The 20,448-nt window shown below is 35.5% G+C and overlaps 1 protein-coding gene across 1 annotated transcript in view; it reads left to right on the forward strand.

The window, feature by feature from the left end:
* fgfrl1a (fibroblast growth factor receptor like 1a) overlaps positions 1 to 20,448 on the forward strand; it is a 110,554-nt gene that overhangs the window by 80,968 nt on the left and 9,138 nt on the right. The window contains 1 exon segment of the mRNA XM_056472805.1: positions 14,524 to 14,601. Within this exon segment, the coding sequence (XP_056328780.1) occupies positions 14,524 to 14,601 (78 nt within the window).

Here is a 20,448-nt window from a genome sequence, read left to right on the forward strand (position 1 = left end):
GGGGTAAACGGCACCTTACTTAGCAGAATTTAACTAATGGAACGTTTACTACAACATCCTGCAAATAGTTTTACCGTAACTACACGTAAACTAGAAAAATTTGATTTTGTGAAAACAGTAATACAAACCTTATGAAAAAAGTTATTAAAGTGCATGCATATCTAGCACCTTAATTACCTGTTTTCAGAAGATTGTATTTTCAGACCGCTAAAACCATGTTGTCATGTAAATGAACAGCCAAAATGCATAAAATGTTTTTAGTTGACAATAGTGTTGTACAGTATAAATGTCCTCATGCTAAGGAGCAAACCCTGAGCCTTTAATTTTAACACATCATTAAGGTTTTTCAGTCTCACAGCAAATGTTTATACATCTTTGAAAATCTATTTAAAAGTCAAATTTAATTATTTAAATCAGTCAACCCAGTCAGTGACGTTAGCAATCTTCAACTGATGCTTGCAGTACATTTGATGGATGGCCGTAATTAAGTTTGGATGAAAAGTAGTTTTTCACACTCTTTCTGTTTCTAGTCCATAACCAACACACCGACAGTTTACTCAAAGGATTCCTTAAACGTGTTAACAAAAAGAGACTTGTGTAGTTAATTTACTGTTAGTGGAATAAAGCCAGTGCCGCCAACATTTCCCTTTTTTTTCGGAAGGTGTGCTTTGATGTGGTCTAAAGCCCTTCACTGTATTATGTTCAGTCTAAGTCTGATTGCTCTGGAACTCACAGTACAAGTCTACGAACACAGCTCGAGAACGAAGAGAGAAAAAAAATAGTATCTAGACATGTGTTGTTGATAGGGAGAAACTCAACAGTTTTGGCACCGTATCTTTATCTATCAACTCCTCCTGACAGCCTCAAAGGTGACGAGGTGTTGCTGCAGTCTAACGCTGAAAGTATGTGTTGACTGACAACATCAAGACATACTATTTCTGGCGTTTTTACATTCTTGAACCACTGTTTTGAAGTTTGCACGTTGGCTTCAATTTACAGATTTGGGGAAGAAATGCATTTACACAATGGAACGTCCTGTCCAAAACGTCCTGCCCAAAAAAAACTACCTCAGGCCTGTATAGCATAAACTAGGCTTTTGACAACATTAAATTCACAAGGTCATGATGTTGACCCAACCCAGCAAACAATTTTGTGTTTAATAGACATCTAATAGACATCTTAACGTAGACAGCTTGGCTAAAACAAGGCTAAACTTGGGCTGTCAGTGAAAATCTAATAGGCATCTAAGATTAGCCCAAAACTAGACTAGTCGTCCATTCATTTCTGTTTATTTGATGACTAGTCTAGTTTAGGCCTATTCCTAGACGTCTATTAGGTTTTCACTGATAGCCCAAATTTATCCTTGTTTTAGCCAAGACGACTGTGTTTAGACATCTATTAGACGATTAGATCTATTAGATATCTTTTAAAAACAAATAATGCTTGCTGGGAAGCTTCAAACTTTTATAATAACAATAATAACAATTATTATAACACCAAATACTTGATGTATTGCTTTTTTGTATACATGTTTAGAGTAAACAAGTATTTCAAATAAATTAAATTTCCAAAATGATTCTAAAGTTTAATAATGTTTTACAATAAAGCCTTATTAGTAAATGTTGGTTAATGGATTAAAAGCAACAGTGAGAAAAAAGCCTATTTATTACAGGAACCAGTGTTAGGGCAATGCATTACGCAAGTAACGCAAATTACATAATAACATTACTTTTTTTAAGTAACGAGTAAAGTAACACATTACTTTAAATGAAGTAATAATATTTGAGTTACTTTTTAAATTAATACGCTTTTAAAAAAATAGTTGGCTGAATTAAAATCAGTTTAATCACATTGAATCATGCTCATTGAGAAAATAAGCTCCCTCCAGGAGCAGATAAAAATGGCAGAGCCTTACATATCTGTCATGGAAGTATTCTCATTATTTTGAAGACATGGAAGAAAATTGGAGTGTCTCAATTAGGGCTGCACAATATACCGTTTTAGCATCAATATCGCAATGTGCACATCTGCAAGTCACATCGGAAGATCTACAAAGCTGAGTCTGAATTAAAGTTGACCAGGAGCTACAGAACACATGTGGCTGGTAAATTCACTGCTAAATTTAACCATAATATAAAGAAAGTTCATCATTTGCATGTTTTTAAGTCCTGTGACTTACCCCATTTGCAGATAATTTAGCTTGTCTTAAGGAAAAACTCTTAATTTTGACATTTCTTCTGAAGGTGAAAACAAAACAATATTTTTACTTGATCTAAGAATTTTGGATATTTCGACTAGAAACAAGATAAAGTAAGAATATATATATATATTTTTTTGCATTTTAATTATTCAGTTTCTGTACCTGAATACTGTTAGACTCCACAAAAATAAATACATTTCAAATAGAGAAAAATAAAATATCACATTATCCAATTTTTCCAATATCGCGCAGCCCTAGTCTCTATAAACAGGGATTTTATTGAACTAATAAGACAAACATGCAAAAGTAGTGTTGCTTTAAACTTCATTCATCTGTATGTACAACATCAGGAAGTTCTCAGAAGGTAACATTATTCTAATGGTATGAAAAAGTAAATGAAAAGTAATGCATTACTTAACATATAAAGTAACCAGGGCTTGACATTAACTTTTTTGATTACCAGCCACTGTGGCTAGTAGATTTCCAACATTACTAGCCACTCACCATTATTACTAGCCACAATTTTGTTGTTGGGAAAATATATTTTATATGCATATTTTTTTTTTTATTTAAATTGTTTATGTCCACATGAGTCCTTATTCATTTCACTTTTTTGTGTGTTGTGTATGAGCTTTTTATTTTTTAGAGCTAATTATTTTTTAGCCCCAAAATATAAATAATGTGTGAAAACAAGCAAAATATAGCTGTATACATGCACTTTTTATTCAACAAAACCGTTCTTTTAAAAAAACAAAACAATTGACGTTTAAAAAATAGGTCTCATATCACTAGTTAACTACACATAAATGAGGAGCTAATGATCTATTAAAGCAATGTTATTGTAACAGTGATAATTAAACCATAATAACTAAACTAACTGCAGGTAAAAGAAAGCAGGTGATAATGAAAGGGTGATCACGCGCACACGGTTAACGTTAGTCCCATTATTAATCTGTTCAAAGAGTGTTTAAAGTGAAAGCAACTGCTGCTGCTTACAAAAGGATTTATTTTTTAAAAATCTGAAGCTCTTGAAAGCAGCAGGACTGTAGATGCACGAGCATCGCTTTTTGTCTAGTCTATATTAAAGAACTAAATCGCACCAGTTGCGTTTTCAGGCATGGTTGCTTCACGCAAGGAAACGCGTGCATCCCATCACCTCTCTTTCAGTATTTATCTGCCTTCTTTTACTCGCACGAACACAATTATTTTTGTCAGTCATGCTGCATATTGGGCCATCCTTATTGTCGAATCCTGCTTTTAAGAAATCTATTATTTAAAAATGATTTTCAATCTGCCAGAGTGGCTAGTGGGAGCGTCTGTCTGACCCACCACAGCTGAAATCTACCCTCATTTGGCAGGTTGGCGGGTGTTAATGTCACGCCCTGAAAGCAACTAAGTAACGAAACTTTTTTGTGGAATAACTAATATTGTAATGCATTACTTCCTAAAGTATCTTTCCCCAACACTGACAGTAACTATGTTCACATTAGTTTTAAAAACACAACAGAATTGTTTTAGATATTAATTGTAAATAATACAAAGATTACGATCTTTAATCATGAGTTCAGTTCAGTTAACTAATGTTAACTATTGGAACTTTATTGCACAGTGTTAACGTACACTAGCCATAAACAGTAAGATAATTATTAAATCAGTATTTCAGCATGTCGTAGGCCAGATTAACATGTTAAATTGTTCATGTTTGAACTATTAAGCTAGTTAACCAATCAAGTTTCCAATCATTTGGCATCGTTATGAATATTACTGCAAATAAAATCTGAATATTCTTAAAAAAATACTCAGTTTAAATTAAAAATATATTAAATGTATTTTGAAGTGCCCACAATATCAATATTGTTAATGTTAATTATCACAATATATTGAATATTGGCATACGTTTACATAATGCTTCTACCAAAAGCATATTCCACCATTTTACACCTAAAACGATGCTTGCTTTATCAGTGAAACGCAGCTTATCTCCAAGACCTTGTTTACTTGATTTTAATTTAGCCGGCGAGTAACTGACACCCCCACGTCTTGCTCCTTTAAGGGCCTTTTTTTATTCCCAAATAATTTAGGCTGAACAGAGGCCGGTTCAAAGTGCAGGGGAGGAGGTGTTGGTTTCAAAGGGAGCGCCGCGCGATCAATATGTGAGATATGTTAATTCGGTAAAGCTCCGTCCTGTCCTTGAAGTTTGCTAGAGTTACAGGCAGGCAGCTGGGACGCCGAGGGTGGACAGTGCAAGCGGGATCCAGTGCCAACCCCCTGGAAACATACCACGAATCCTCTTCGGCGTCTTCCATACAAACTTGTGTTTTGTCTTGACAGCTCAGCATGGAGAGAAGCCATTAGGCGGCTTTCAAGCTGGCACCGTGCAGAATAGATGCCAGCTTGCCCTGTCATTTCAAAGGGATGTTTTATGGTTGTGTTTTAGAGCGGCGTGGCTGCCATTCTAAGGTTTCTTAAGTGCTTTTAGTTCCCTTGCTAAATTAGTGTACAAACACCAGAGCTTTGGTCTCAAGATGGGACGTCTTTATCTCTCCCAGCATGCCACAGTGGAGGCTTTCATGCTGTTCTGTAAGGAGTAACAATGAGCGCTGATTTGAATGAGGTATACGGTTTTCGTAGCCGGTCCTCCTACGCTTCGTGCCGTGACCATCCCACATAGCTGGAGATCAGCAGTCCGTCCATACCGACAGAAAGCTGGAAATTCTTTGGCTTTCATATTTCGTGGCATATAAATGAAGTGTGAACATGATATAAAGCAGACGCTGAATGCAGACACGAGGAGAATGTGCTGTCCAACTGGTGCGGCGCGCTGAGCCTGGCAAACAGTGAATCGCTTACTACTGATAGACTGAAGCACAGACCACACTTGCCATTTAATATATTGTTTCAAAAATAATATCGGTAATGTCTGTTATAATGTTATTGAAGTTGATTTAGGAACAAGTAGAGGAGGAATAATGCATGGTTATTGTAAGCCCAAGAGTAGTTATTGAATCTGAGGTGATTTTTATTTTTATCAACTTTCCAGATGCTCTTACTGTAGATAATTTTGAACATTTTAGAACAGCTACGTGACCAGTATATTGACTGCAACAAGAGTTGTCTTTATAAGTTGAGTTACTTTAAGCCGAAAAAAACTAAAGTAGCTGGATTTTTTTTAACTGAGGCTGAAAAATGAAATGACAGAACAGGATTTAATCCTTACATCATTTACTTGAATTGACTTCCAAAAGTGAAACTGAAAAGAACAGAATAAGAATAGATGGTTATATGAAGAGAGAATTATGAGTATAATGTCATTCCAACTGGTAAATGTGCGTTTTATGTCGAATACGAAAGTGAAAGCATGTGAACTATTAATGAGAGCTGTTTATCTGTAGCTGTTTAGTGAAATGGCCATCTAATATTTTATCCATATTTTAATCTTATAATATTTTGGCCTATCATTTTGTTCATTTCTGCACTGACACCTCAACAGAAAGCTCAACATTGATCTGGTTCATGATCTGACTGCGGTCCCAAATCATGTTATTTCTCTATCATTTAAACCTAGAATGCATAATTCTACCCAACGTTTTTTTTAATAGATTGATTCAATATATAGATTTTTGCAAAACTTGACAACTGAAATGAGGCTATATATGAGAAAGTCTTACCTCTGGTTTATATTTGGTGATGTCTGTGGGTGTCAAAAATAAAGCAAAATTAAAATTGCGACAGCTGAGTGGTAAATCCTGAAACTTTGACCAATGTGAGGAGTTTACTTGCACATGACTTGTTTTAACTATTTTGGTTTGTTTAGAAATGTTGCAGTGTGAAAGCGAACTGCACCAAGAACAAAAATAAACATTGTAACAATTTGAATCCCTGTTTTGGAACAAAAAAAGTTTAAAATAAATAATTATTAAAAATATATATATATTAAAAAAAAAACGATCTACAGGTGTGAAAGCATCCTAAGACATTTTACATCTAGTATTAAGGTGTTTTCTTACTGATATGATCATAAGTGGACAGTACTAAATACAGGTGTAAATTGGGTCCAGAAATATCCTATGCTTGTCCACATTTGACCACTTCTAGAGGTGGTTGAAAGTGCGTTGTCCTAGAGTGCTGTCCATATAGTGCTATATATAATTGTAATTCCGGAGAAAGTCAAAAAGTAAACACAAAAAAAAATAATAATAATAGTGAAAAGAGTCCCGGTTCATAAAGATCTGCAAAAATGATTAATAGTTCTGTATTGTGGATGCCAGGCCAGTAGAGGGCGATCTATATTAGCATTATGTGTATGCTTCATAGACTGTAAAAGATATGAATGTAGTATCCATAATTTCACCCATAGGTTTCTGAAGAGTGTAAATGAAGCAACAAGTGGCCAACTGTCAGCATTTTGTTAGCGCATCATCGCACCCACCAGGGGTGACCAAAAAAGGGGCAAAGAGGCGGAGCGCCAGTGGAGCTACAAACGCCTGCTAGCATTTTGCTTAGACAGGCTTTTCTTTGGGAGAAACGCTTAATACTTCATTACCTGCAACTAGTTTGTGTTCTGACCACATGTGCTTTGTTTGTAAAAGACTGAACACTTTATTAATATAGTATACAACCCTGTTGTAATACATTGAGCCACTAAACATTGTTCTTATGATGTTTTTCTACAGGAGGAAAATGTGAATTATTCCCAAATACATCAAATACAGTCTGTGTTGGTAAATGCAAGGCTATTTATGAAATCCAGGCATAACACTGTATGACAACATTTCAGATGACAGTTCTATAGCCTACAGCTAATCAATCTGTCAGATTCTGGAGTGCATTACAGGTCTAAAGAAAATTATAAATGATAAATTATCTAAAGTAAAGTGAATACATTTATAGATATGCTAGAAAAGTATATAATTTCACTCACCTGGGAAACGGAGGCAACTTTAACGGTTTGTGAGCACAATTATGTCCACACAGCATACCATATTATCTGATAATTGTAGGAAATAATTCCAAAAGGCAACTGACTGTGTAAAGCCACATAAAACAAAACAAAAATAGGATGTATATGCCGAGTTCAGTGGCTAATCAGCCGGAATCAGCTAAGGAGACAGCGACCAACGAGACCTAGCTGTCACTCAAGTGACCACACTCTTAATTATGCAGACATAATAAAAACGAAACAGAATAGTTATAAAAAACATTTACCCCCTCACATTTGCCATGAAGGCTAATATTAGCTATATGCACCAAAATCATCTTTTGTACCAGGCTGTAAACATGTTTTTATCAGCTGTAAAATTGGCCAATTTACCATTGCAGTCAGAAAACATCTGAAGTTCCTGGAGCCAGCCCCCAAAGGCCAGTCGATGAATTGCAGTTTTAGTTACTTTCGTATTGGATTCCCTAAGAAGAGTAGGAGGTTGCTGCTTGGTATGCTTGCATGCAGTCCTGTAGTTATCATTATCAAGTAATATTTGTGTGAAAAGGTGTTAATTGTGTGCTTGGACCAATAAAGGATTTGTTTAAAAAAAAAAAAAGTGTTAGAAACCCATTTTTAAAAGTTAGTTTTTCTGACATTGAAGTGTTGTTGTGTAAATGAACATACGTTTTTGTTTTGCCGTTTTAAATTAAAAACAGTGTAATGCAAAACAAACCCTCACTAGCTAAACTTCACGATCAAGTTTCAAGCTAGAACAGGAGTTGAGTTGGCGCACAAGCACCTTTTCGAGCTCCAAACCCCACAGCACAGACTGTAAAGCTGCTTTCTCTTTATCCTATCGCAGGTGGCCGCAATTACCCCTGAGCCCACCAATCGTATGCCATCAAAACCCCTGTTGTTACAAGCCGCTCTAGAGCTCTGCACACATTTAGAGTTTGAACAAAGATGTACATCTTGACACACGTGCATGCACAAAAAAGAAGGTTTTTAGTTTGTTCTTGACATTGTGAAGCAATCAGAGAAATGGGCTGCATTTAGGGGCCAGGACCCTTTAATGTGGAAGATTTGTTAGTTCAGACCTTAGTTATCAAACGTTCTCTCATTTGCTCAAATGTTTTAGCTTGACAGATTCGATGTCTCGTTTTGTGCAGAGAGCAAATAAACCACAAATGAGCTGTTGGTGTTTTTCAGTGCATTCTGTTACAATGTTTGCACAACTGCAATGCTTTAAATCCACAGTATGATGAAAAATGCCTTAAAGTGTAAAAAATTACTTTTGACAATTACAGAGTTTTGTTGTTTTTAAAGTAGATGTAAAATACTTAAGTATATTAATGATGCACAATTACTGAAGTATTATTCTGCACAACAGAAAACGCGTTTTAATCCAATGTATTTTAACGTAATTTCAAGATAAACATTTTGTTAAAGGAACACTTCACTTTTTTGGAAGTAGGCTCATCTTTTCATTTGGCAGACCACCTAGTTTTTCACGATTTTTTTGTTATAAAAATTACTGATATTACTGAATAAAATATTACTCATTTTGTGGTAGTAGTTCCCAGAAATTTGCAGATAATTTTGTGATAAAAAATAAATGTTCTTTGCCATATTTAGTAGGGGTGTCAAATGAGTTGTTTCTTCGGTGCACCTCAATGCATACGCAGACAATTTGGTATCGGTTCAGTAATAATCATAACCGGTTATGTACTGACGTCATTTATCTCATATGCGCTATGTCGCCGTAGCTTACTTTGGCAAGGGAGGCGAGCGCAAGTATTTACAAGACTCCAACTAATTAAAAACGCAGAAACTGTGCACAATTTCAATGTGTGTGTTTGCTGGCTTGACTCTTCTGTAGTTGCATTATGTACTAAGACTAATAGAAAATGAAAAGTAAATTTTTTTAGGTCAATATGACTGGAAACTGTACTCTCATCCCAGTGTAATAACCAAGGAACTTTGCTGCAGTAACATTACGCATGCAATATCTTCATTGCTGCAGCCATTGTATGGCAACAAAGTTCCTTGATTATTACACAAGAATGAGAGTATAGTTCCAAGCCATATCGACCTAGAAAATAGTAACGTTTCATTTTCTGTTTGGTCTTTGTAGACAATAATTACAGACTTTTCTTTAAATAACAAACACTTAAGCTTTGTTATTAATGAATAACATTAAATATATGAAAATTTTAAATATATGAAAATTATCAAAACATATCTTTTTTTTTTTTTTGAGGGAGATGTTAATGATTAAATCCAATTCTATTATTTATATTAAGGTAACAATTGCAACAGCTAACTGAATGGATTAAGTAAATGGTAAAACTCAACTGTTTAACTCTAAGTGATTTGTAAAATGAGCCTATTTTCAAAAACGTTGATCCACCAAGCTAATTTTTATTAAAAATGTATTTGCTTTCAAAGTTTAATCAATTATTAATTATATTAATCAATTCAATTCTATTATTAATCTGATAATTTTAGATTTTTTTACTTCTAAATCTCCCAATTACAGTTTCACTTTATTTTTACACTTATGATTTGATAGCACACCAGAAGTTTTTGTGGATTTAGAGAGCAGATATGTTTTTGATTTTTATACTCCCGTTACAGTATATGTGTATTTCCGCAAATCGCCCTGGTCGGACATCAGCCAGGTCTTCCTTTCGTAATGTGAATTCAGCTGGTATTCATGAAGGCCCCGAGGATACACAGTGAGACTCTTTGCTTTTCCTTCTGCTCTGCTCCGGTAATCCTTAAAAGAGAAACGGAAACACTTAATGCAGGGTCAGTCTTCAACTCCGGGAAAGAAGGCCTCTCTAAATCTGCAGCTGAAGAACGGATTCAGGCGCGGGATTGTTAGGGATTGTGCCAAAGCAGGAATGACTGTAGGTGATCAGACTGAGTCAGAAGTTGACGTTATGGAACAGGTCAACGTTGGAACCGCTGGAGCAAATCAGAGAATGATCTCAGCAGTCCTTTGTACCTTCTGGAAGCCTTCCAGATGCTGTTTTACCACATTTTAGAATAGCTATATATAAATGAAAACAATAGTCTAAAAGAGTTGGCTGGAAAATAAAATGTTTGGTTATTTTAGCTAAATAGCTAGCTAACTTTTACTATTCTGAAAGATTAAACGACATTTCTACATGTACATTTAGATACCATAGTGGTGTCCATGTGAAACATCGTCCACAGCGTTCAAAAGAAAAAAGCTCATGTTGGTGGAATTCGAAAGGTTTACTTGCATAAAAACCGCAACGTTCAAGCCAGGTCTCAGTTTTTCGTATTGTGAGACATCCACAAGCAAGGTCCTTGAAGCCCCAAATATGCAGCAGCCAAAAGATACACTGGTACGATCGAACATAAATATGCTCGGCAGGCAGTTAATCTGTCAACTTCTTGGTGTTATTCATTCTCGGGTTAGTCTGTAGTCAGTAATGTAGTAACGTCTCTGCTGTGACCACGGCCCATAAATTTTCACAGTTTAGAGCTGGCTGTTAATATAGAGCTGTGTAGCAGTAGAGTTGGTAATGGTTTCCATAAGCCAGTGTTGGAATTCAGTAAATCAAAGCCAAGGTAACGGCTAACAGCTAGCGGCCCGTATTGTCTACCCTGTCGAGGAGGTTTCACTCATGAGGGTTGTCTCCAAACCATCTCCGGTTTCATAGCCGACTTCACTAAAGACACAGAGGATGACAGGATAATTAGCATGTTGTGTTCAGAAACCTTGTTTTGCTTTGAGCGGAGGTGGTTGCTTCGCTTTTATTGTAAAACAACTTCATCGATTCAACTGTTTTCTGACAGCACTGGAGGTCATAAACAGAAAATGGAAAAGCAATAAATCTTGGGACACCAGAGGGTTTTGCTACCCCTGACAGACGTGGTAAAGCCAAGTTGGACGTTTCATGCTAAGTGAGCAACTTGGGGCCAAAATCCACAGAAACTCTTGCCAGAGAGCAAAAGAGGGTACCTGGTCTCCAGCCTCACCAGTGAACATTACAACCAGAGGAGGCCACAAACCTGGGGAAAACCCAACGGAGCCGGGCCCTACGCTCAGATTTCCTATGGAAACAGGCCTGTGTTCTACTGCCGTCTCCACTGCAGACATAAAAGCAAACATACTGAAGGGTTATGCAAACATCTCGGTCATATTGAGCTTGTTCGAAATTATGAACACCCCTGGATGGTCGACGTGTGAAATGCAGCACACTGCGGTGTCACTTCTCTTTAATGAAAGGGAAACAGGAGTTTGTTTGGTTTAGAAACCTGACAACCCTCATCCTTCCAAGATTTGTTGACTTTCCATGAATCAACCTGGGTTTTTCTTCAGACACCTTTATGGACGTTGTGAAGTCTTGAAGTATGCGTGCACTTCACAGAACACCGTATATGTTACGAAGCTTTGGAGCAGTTTCTTGACATGCCGACTACATTTATGGATGATATTAAAACGACAAGCCATGTGTAATCCTGCAACTCCTGTTAAGGTGTCAACCAAAATGTGCGCTCAATAAGCGAGCCCAAAACAAAAAAAGAGTTATGTTTAGAGTGACCGTACTTCAGGGGCTCGCTGAAGGGTAAGAGCCATAGTAATTAAGCTGTTAGCCCAGCAATGAGCTGCTTGTTTCTTTGCCCGGACTGGAACCTTTCCTGCAGGAGTGTTAAACTGTGTACATTCTCAGATCAAACCACCCCGCCGACAGCTTCAAAGAGCTGACAGGCCTGAAAATGCCAGTCATGTGGTGAATGGATGAGCAGGGGCTGTAACTGGAGCAGAAGGGCTACAGATTTCCAGCCATCGTTTTCATAACACGTGACTTCAGATGTTTGCCTTACATTTTGGAAATATCGATTTTCCAGTAGAGAAGATTTAGCTCACAATGAATGCTAACATGCGGCTGTAGATTTGAGTTAATTGCATCATGTACTAACATCTTTAATACTTCTCTCAGTTTTCAAGATCAATTATATATTTGCGCTGGTTGCACTGGTATATTTTTGGTGATGGGAACGGCCAGACAGAATCTGTGGACATTTTTTGCTATTTCTGCAGAGAATTTTGTAAAAAAAAAAAAAAAAATCTGCGGATTTATGCTGAATAATTTTAGGAGTATCATAACTAAAAACTATTTAGTTACTAATAAAAATAAGACATTTTTAACTTTTATGTAATGTTTACAATGCAAATCCAATTTGATCCATTTATTTGGTAAACAAAGCAAGCCTCTCATATATTATATCTACTAAAAGACTATATAATAATATAGAAAATATTACTTTTTCCAACTGTATTGTAAATAAATCATATCAACATTTTAATATTACTATTATTATTATTATTATTATTATTATTATTATTATTATATCACAATAATTAGTGAAATGAATTTAAAAACTAAACAAATATAAAATTACACATATTTACACAAGTAAATAAACAAAATCAATGATGGGCTAAAAATCTGTGGAAATCTACGAATTTCCACGCACGCAAATTCTGTTTAGGTCTAAACTATTGATTTAACTTTTACGCCAAAAATCATTGGAATATTAAGTAAAGATCATTCTCCATGAAGACATTTTGTAAATTCTTCTACTGTAAATATATCGAAAGTCATTTTTTGATTAGTGATGTGAGTTAAGAACTTTATTTGGGCAACTTTAAAGGCGATGTTCTCAGTATTTATTTATTTGTTTTTTTTACCCTCAGACTAGGGATGCAACAATTAACCGATTTTACGTTCTTTAATTTGTCATGGTTAATTAATCGTAAAGGCTTCTCAACACTGCGTTTCTGCACGGAATTAAACTGCTGTAACTAAAAGTTTTGCCAACTGCAAGTTTAAAGTCTCCTTGAACTGGAAGCTGCGATCGTTATACTTTTCGTAATGTGACGCCCAAAATTATTGGAATATTTAATTATATAAGACATTTTGTAAATTCTCCTACTGTAAATATATCAAAAGTCATTTTTTGATTAGTGATGTGAATTAAGGACTTTATTTGGACAGCTTGAATAGGGATGTTCTTAGTATTTAGATTTTTTTAACCCTGAGACTAGGGATGCAACGATTAACCGATTTCACTATTTTAAATCATCACGGTTAATTAATCGTAAAGTTTTTTATTATTGTTGTGTGCTATATTATTTAGTTACTGAGCAGCAATACATACTAAAATATGTTTACATGTGATTTACTAAACTAGTAGTGTTTTGATGTTAAATTAATGAATGCATAATAATCGTGATAACCATGATTATTCCTCAGACTATAATCGTACAACCAAAATCTGTAATCGTTGCATCCCTACCTCAGACTTTAGATTGTCAGATAGTTGTAACTGATCCAAATATTGACAGATCCTACACTGTTTAACCCAAAAAGTTAAGGTAATTTAAACAGTTTGAGAAAACCGATTGCAACAAACTATTTAGTTAAAAAACTAATCCTAATGAGTACTGTGTACTTGATCCATTTGAGTAAACGAAGCAATTTGAGCACAGTAAAACCCAATAAATGAAGAGAACTCAAACCAGCTGAGTACTGTAAAACCCAATAAGCTAAGGCAAGTCAAACCGTTTGAGTTACTAAACTAATCTATACGAGTACTGTGAACTTACTCCATTTAAGTTGAATGAGGTATTTAATTAACTCATTACCTTCAACACTGAGTTCAAAACTCTTTTCAAATGAGTCGAATTAACTTCCAGTAAATTGAGTTAACTACACTCATTTCATTTGATAAGTTGACTGTTGGGTTTTACAGTCTAACAAAGAATAAATCAGTGGAAATGTAATAAATATAATTTCACAAAACTGACACTTATGTTTTGTGGTTCAGGGTAAAATCAGTTCATAGATTAGATCATAAATCTGAATGGCACATTTAGACCACAACTCTATGAAACTATATCTGTGGTAAAAACATGCTCTACACAACATCGGTGTGTACATGACTTATGCCTATCACTGTGCTTGGAAATGTCAACAGTTTGAAAAGCATCTAGTCAGCTTGTTTATAGCTCGTTAACTTGAATAAGAACACAGCCGCATTAATGACAGTAACATCTGAAGGAAACTCTATCGCCCCCTTGAGTGCTAAGGTTTATTACCAGCCCTGTAACGCAAGAGCGCACGCCTGCAATGCGATGGCCATGTTCTCTTGTGTGCACTTGAGTAAACTGTTTCTGGCCTTAATCTGAAACTCTCAAGCTCTAAAATGCAATGTCTGAATTTGAAGGCTCTCAGCAGGAGATTGAAGGAATAACAGTGATTTAATATATCCGTGGTTCATTATATTATAGATAAGAGAAACACAATCAGGTATTTTGATATGTTAATATTCAATTTTCCATTTCTCTTTGTCTCTCTAGATGACTCCAGCGCCGGGAGGGAAGGTGCCAGACCAGCTGGTGAAACAGAGTACTCCACTGACCTGACTGGAAAACTGGGTAAGGTGCTAGAGTCCTCTGATCCCCTTTGATCTCCTTCATTCCTGGTATTTATAATTGCTGCCCAGAAAGTCACTGAAAATATGCACAGCAGCTGCCAAGTTGTTTCATAAGCTGCTTTTCATGAATTGTAACTTTTAGTTTTACATTGCATTACAACTTTAAATAAAAACATGGAAACGTTCAACTTTGAAATACTAGACATCATAAACATGCTAGGCTTTTTTTTCACTCCCAGCAGTTTGTGAAATGGTCATGATCCTGAAACCCTTGTTGGGTTTTTTTTATAGTGCCGCAGCTCGGATGTTTTATTGTAGCATAGTTGAAGTGGTGTAGGTGGAGTGATATTTAGTTATATAGTAATACTGATATTTCGAGAGTTCACACTTAGATATTGCTTGATGATGATAATAATAGCAGGTTTGGCGTGCTGTCTTGGGAGAGAACCCTGAGCTCGCCTGGTCAATGAGCATGTAAGGGGGTACGAGACCAGGTAGTTTTTGAGAGCTCCTCCTGGTAAATAAGGAAAAGGCGGAGATGGGGTGGATGGGGGGATTCTTTAAAAAAACGAAGATAACCCAGTGTTAAATCGCAGTCTCCCCGCCAGATAATAATTGAATTAGAGACATACCCTCATATCTCATATCAGTGGAGAGGAACATTTCATGAAACACCATCCAAATAAGACTAAACAATCAATAAATAAGACTAATCAATAAATGATTAATATAATAAATGATAAACAAATGAATTAAAAATATGAATCAAATAAACAGATAACTAAATGAATATCTAAGATTTATAAATGATTATATATCCATAACTGACATTATCAATGAAAAACAAACTAAAGAAAAATAAAAAATAATATAATATAGAGTTGATTTTATTTAAAGTACACACAGGTTATTACAAATTTCAGATTCTACACCAGCAAACAATATTGTGTTTAATAGACGTCTAATAGACATCTAAATGTAGACAGCTTGGCTAAAGTAAGGCTAAACTTGGGCTGTCAGTGAAAATCTAATAGACATCTAAGAATAGCCCAAAACTAGACTAGTCGTCCAATAGACAGATTAGACAGACTTTATATATGTCGTCATTCATTTCTGTTTATTTACTGATGAGTAGTCTAGTTTTGGACTATGTTTAGACGTCTATTAGACATCTATTAAAAACAAAAATGCTTGCTGGGAAGGGAGTAATGATAGACGGGCTGTTTATAGGGAGTTTGGAATAATCCGATTGGTTTACTAATGATTAAAAATGAGGTCAGCTGCGATCAATCATATCACATGACTTCCATTCATACGCGCGCGGATGCGTCAGACCGGAAATGCGGGGTCATGCGTAAGTTTCGCATGTTGCTGCAGTGCAAAGTTCAGGCTTGGTGAACTCTGACCTGCGAAATCGCATCACTTGACTGCGTGAGACCAATCGAGGATCAAAACATGACCTCTCTGGACAGAAATTTAAAACATGGAGCTATCGCTCGCTTTTTTAATGTCTAATCATCTTGTTTAATCCCGCCCCTTTTCGCAGCGCCGCACGACAGAATTTCACACACACAAAGCCCAATGTGACCGCAGCTTATGTTTGTGAAACTTGACTTAGTTGTAGCATATTAGGGGATGGATGTATTTTATAGTATTGTAATGTTGCTATTTGCCTGTAGTAAAGTTAGACTGATTTTCGTTGTATACAAATATGCTATAAAAATATATGCTTTAAAGAATGTGCTATAAAACATGTTATTGAATATAGACAATTTCAATGTGGCAATGACATTGGCCCATAAACATTTCCTGCTTGTTGTCAAACTGTTTTGTTAATTTAGAAAGAGGAAATTTAATCATATCTTATATGTTAAAACAGCTGTCATAACATTATCAATGTGTGGGCATTTTTGGATTCTTGGAAGCTATGGAAATTAAAAATGTAATACAGGAAATAGGTTAGAACCATTGTTATTGTGTACATCCCTCAAAATGGTCTATAGCTGTTGTTTTGTAGCATAGCTGTAGTAATATTGTGCTGTGGAGTTGTTGATTAAAAAAAAAAACTTAGTTGTGCTGTAATTATATTGTAGCATAAAATTAGCTTTTTTATTTTAGCAAATAGAAGTGACATAGCAGTGATGAGTCTTACCAACACTTATTAGCATATATGCATACTAACATTTATTTTACCATAGCAATACTTGCTGTTTTGTAGCTTAAGGCTGATTTATACTTTCGCCTGGCACCATGTCGCAGACCTCTGCTGACTACACGTGCACCCCACGAAACGGATGAGGCTGTTCTTGACGTGTTTGCTCTAGTTAAATTCTTTAAAATGACAGGGGCTTTAAAAAATAAACTCAACGTCAGACGAATAAACAGAGAAGTAGGAAACTCTGGAACTATATAATATCATTAATATCATTCAAGATTTTCAAACAAATTATTTTTTTTATTTTTATAAATTATTTTAATGATTATAAAGATTAACCATTAAAGATTTTTTAAATCAAACTTTGCATCACTTGCTTTTTTTTTTAAATCTTTGACAATTCTACCCATTAAAAGTTAAATATTAATGACAACAGAACATGGGGTTGCCCTACAAATATATATATTTTTATATGGCAAGAATAACAGCAAAAAATAAATAAAAAGTACACTTACTAAAAAATACTGACGTGTATATATATAAATAAATAAATATATAAAAATTTAACCCACTCTACAATTCACACATTATTGTCTGGCTAGTTTGTGTCCTCTGATTATACTGTATGCCAAGGCAATAATGGTCCAACATTCCTGACTATTATCATCAATAAAGCCTAGAAAAATATGGCATTAGTGTATTGAAAACCGATAGGTTTAAATATTCTTTACCAGTTATCAAAGAAATAATTTTGTTACTTTAATTTTATTTTTGTAACTACTAAATTGTTTTAAATTTAAAATTGTAATATATACAGTGTGGGCCATTTATATAGATACACCTTAATAAAATGGGATTTGTTGGTGATATTAACGTCTTGTTTGTGGCACATTAGTATATGTGAGGGGGCAAACTTTTCAAGATGGGTGGACACCATGGTGGCCATTTTGAAGTCGGCCATCTTGGATCCAACTGTAGTTTTTTCAATGGGAAGAGGGACATGTGACAGATCAAACTCATTGGGAATTTCACAAGAAAAACAATGATGTGCTTGGTTTTAACGTAACTTTATTCTTTCATGAGCCCCCTCACATATACTAATGTGCCACAAACACATTAATATCACCAACCATTCCCATTTTATTAAGGTGCAGCTATATAAATGGCCCACCCTGCACATCAGTGTAAAACCTATGACTGGTGGAAAAACATATTCTTTATTTGTGTATTAAAGCCACCTGGGTCTCCACTTTTGCCACAGCCTTTCTTATTAGTTTTAACAAACTTATCCCGAGTTTTTCTAAACTTTTTAACAAAAACTTCCCTCCTTTCTCTTGCTGAGATCTTGTTACACGAACCTCTGCAAACTCAGAGATGACGTCACATTCGCTGTGCACACTCAAGCAAACTAGTAGTGTATAAATCAGGTTTTTCCATCTTATTTTTTCAGACAAGATTGTTTTTTCAGCCATTGTAAGTTGAATGTCGACTTTTATTCTCATCTACTTCCATTTGATGTTGTTTCGCCAGACAAAACGGCACATTATGTTGCTTGATGCTGCAAATTTTTTTGTAGTTTTTTTGCAAATTTTTTGTAGCATAGAAGCACTTGCTGTTTTGTTGTAGCTTATTAATGTTGATAATATGGTGTAGTATACTGTAGCAGCACCTGCCATTCTGTTACAGCATAGTTTGACTTGCTGATTTGTTGTAGCATAGTAATGGTGACATTTTACTGTAGCATAACTGCAGTAAAGAGCCTTACAGTCTTTCAAAAGTATGATTACATGCTGTGTGCTAGAAGAGCGAAGGTGATCCAGGTTTGATCTGTATATCCTAATGGAAAAACATGTGGCAACTGAATCCATCACAATGTGTTTGGACAGCACGTACCATCCGTCGCTCCTGTATTTTCACACATGTGGCTGAATCTTCCCAGATACTGACAGGTAGCCGTGTGGTCTGCGATTGGACAGTCCCCATACCATTTCCTGTGTCCCGATGCTCCCTGGAGTCACACACTCCTGCTTCTGGAGTCCAGTGTTTGCTTTGGTAATTGCATTTGACAAGCCAAAGAGCAGGCTATTTATGTGAAGCGTGAGGGGGGAAGCATTCCATTCCCTCAGACGACTGCCATCTGATTTGATATCGCTAAACTCTGCGGTGTTCAACGAGGGCCTGACCTGCTTGTTTTTGTACTGTGGAGTTGTAGTAGTTGAGGTGGCTGCTGGTGGGAGATGCTTAGTTCACTGTTGTATTTGCTTTTGCGGTGTTTGTTCAGAGTCTGCTGCGAGCGCTAAACAGTCAGCAGGGAACTATAGAGTCAAACTACAGAGGAGCTGCTGTTTGCTTTGTCTGATTGCATTCATGGTGTGGTGCTTTGCTCAGTAAATTTGCCCACACAAGAACTGCATGTCCGCTCTTTTAAGCTTTATTTTCTTTGTAATCTTAGCAGGGTTGTGTAAATTCTATTGATGAATCAGCCTTCCTTTATTTATTTAGGGAGTTAATTGTGAAAAGTAGTAGGCTTGGTATCTAAATGTGCATTTAAAATTAAGTTTTGCAAATCATGAATCGGATATGTAAATCGCTTATAGTCAAGATGCAACTCTCAGGCTATGAAAACTTATATATATTATATATATATATATATATATAGATATATATATATATATATATATATATATATATATATATATATATATATATATATATATAAATTAATTAAAATGTTTATATAAATATTTATGGATGGGATGGTGGCTCAGTGGTTAGCACTGTCGCCTCACAGAAAAAAAGGTTGCTGGTTCGATTCCCGGCTGGGTCAGTTGGAGTTTGTATGTTCTCCTCATGTTCGCGTGGGTTTCCTCTTGGTCTCTGGATTCCCCCACAATCCAAAGACATGCGGTATAGGTGACTTGAACAAACTAAATTGGCCGTAGTGTATGTGTGTGAATGCGAGTGTGTATGGATGTTTCCCAGTACTGGGTTGCAGCTGGAAGGGCATCCGCTGTGTAAAACATATGCCAAATAAGTTGGTGGTTCATTCCGCTGTGGTGACCCCTGATGAATAAAAAGACTTCTATTTGTATATCGATATATTATTATATTATATTTAAATATACTTCTATAAATATTTATATATCAATATATTATTTATTGTATATTGGTTATCAGACTCCAAATATAAAGAGTTAAATGTAACCAAATATAAATACTTATTGGATAGAGTTATTATCAGTCATTAAATATACAATAAAGAGTTATGAATTATCGGCTTTCAAATATGAAGGGTTAAAATATCCATATCAGTACATCCTTAAAATCTATTTAATAAACAGGAATATGTTGAAGACAAACAAAACATTAAGGAAAAGTAGTTTTGAAAACTGTGTCTATGCAAACTGTACATCTGTTTTTATTTACTTTTAATTTTTATAATACAAGCAAACAGTAAGTGAAGTTTCACAAACTAATTTCGAGAGAAGAACGTGATATGATTGATCGCAGCTGGTCTCTCATCTGTAATTATTAGTAAGCCCATCAGGTTAATCCAAACTCACTACAAGTAGCCTGTCTAAAACTACTCCCTTATCTTCGTTTTCCGAAGAAACCCCACTCCCCCCATCTCCCCCTTTTTCTTTTTTACCAGGGGTAGCTCTCGAGGACTACCTGATCTCAGACCCCCTTACG

Source organism: Danio aesculapii, chromosome 14, assembly GCF_903798145.1.
Source record: "Danio aesculapii chromosome 14, fDanAes4.1, whole genome shotgun sequence".
Lineage (NCBI taxonomy): Eukaryota > Metazoa > Chordata > Actinopteri > Cypriniformes > Danionidae > Danio > Danio aesculapii.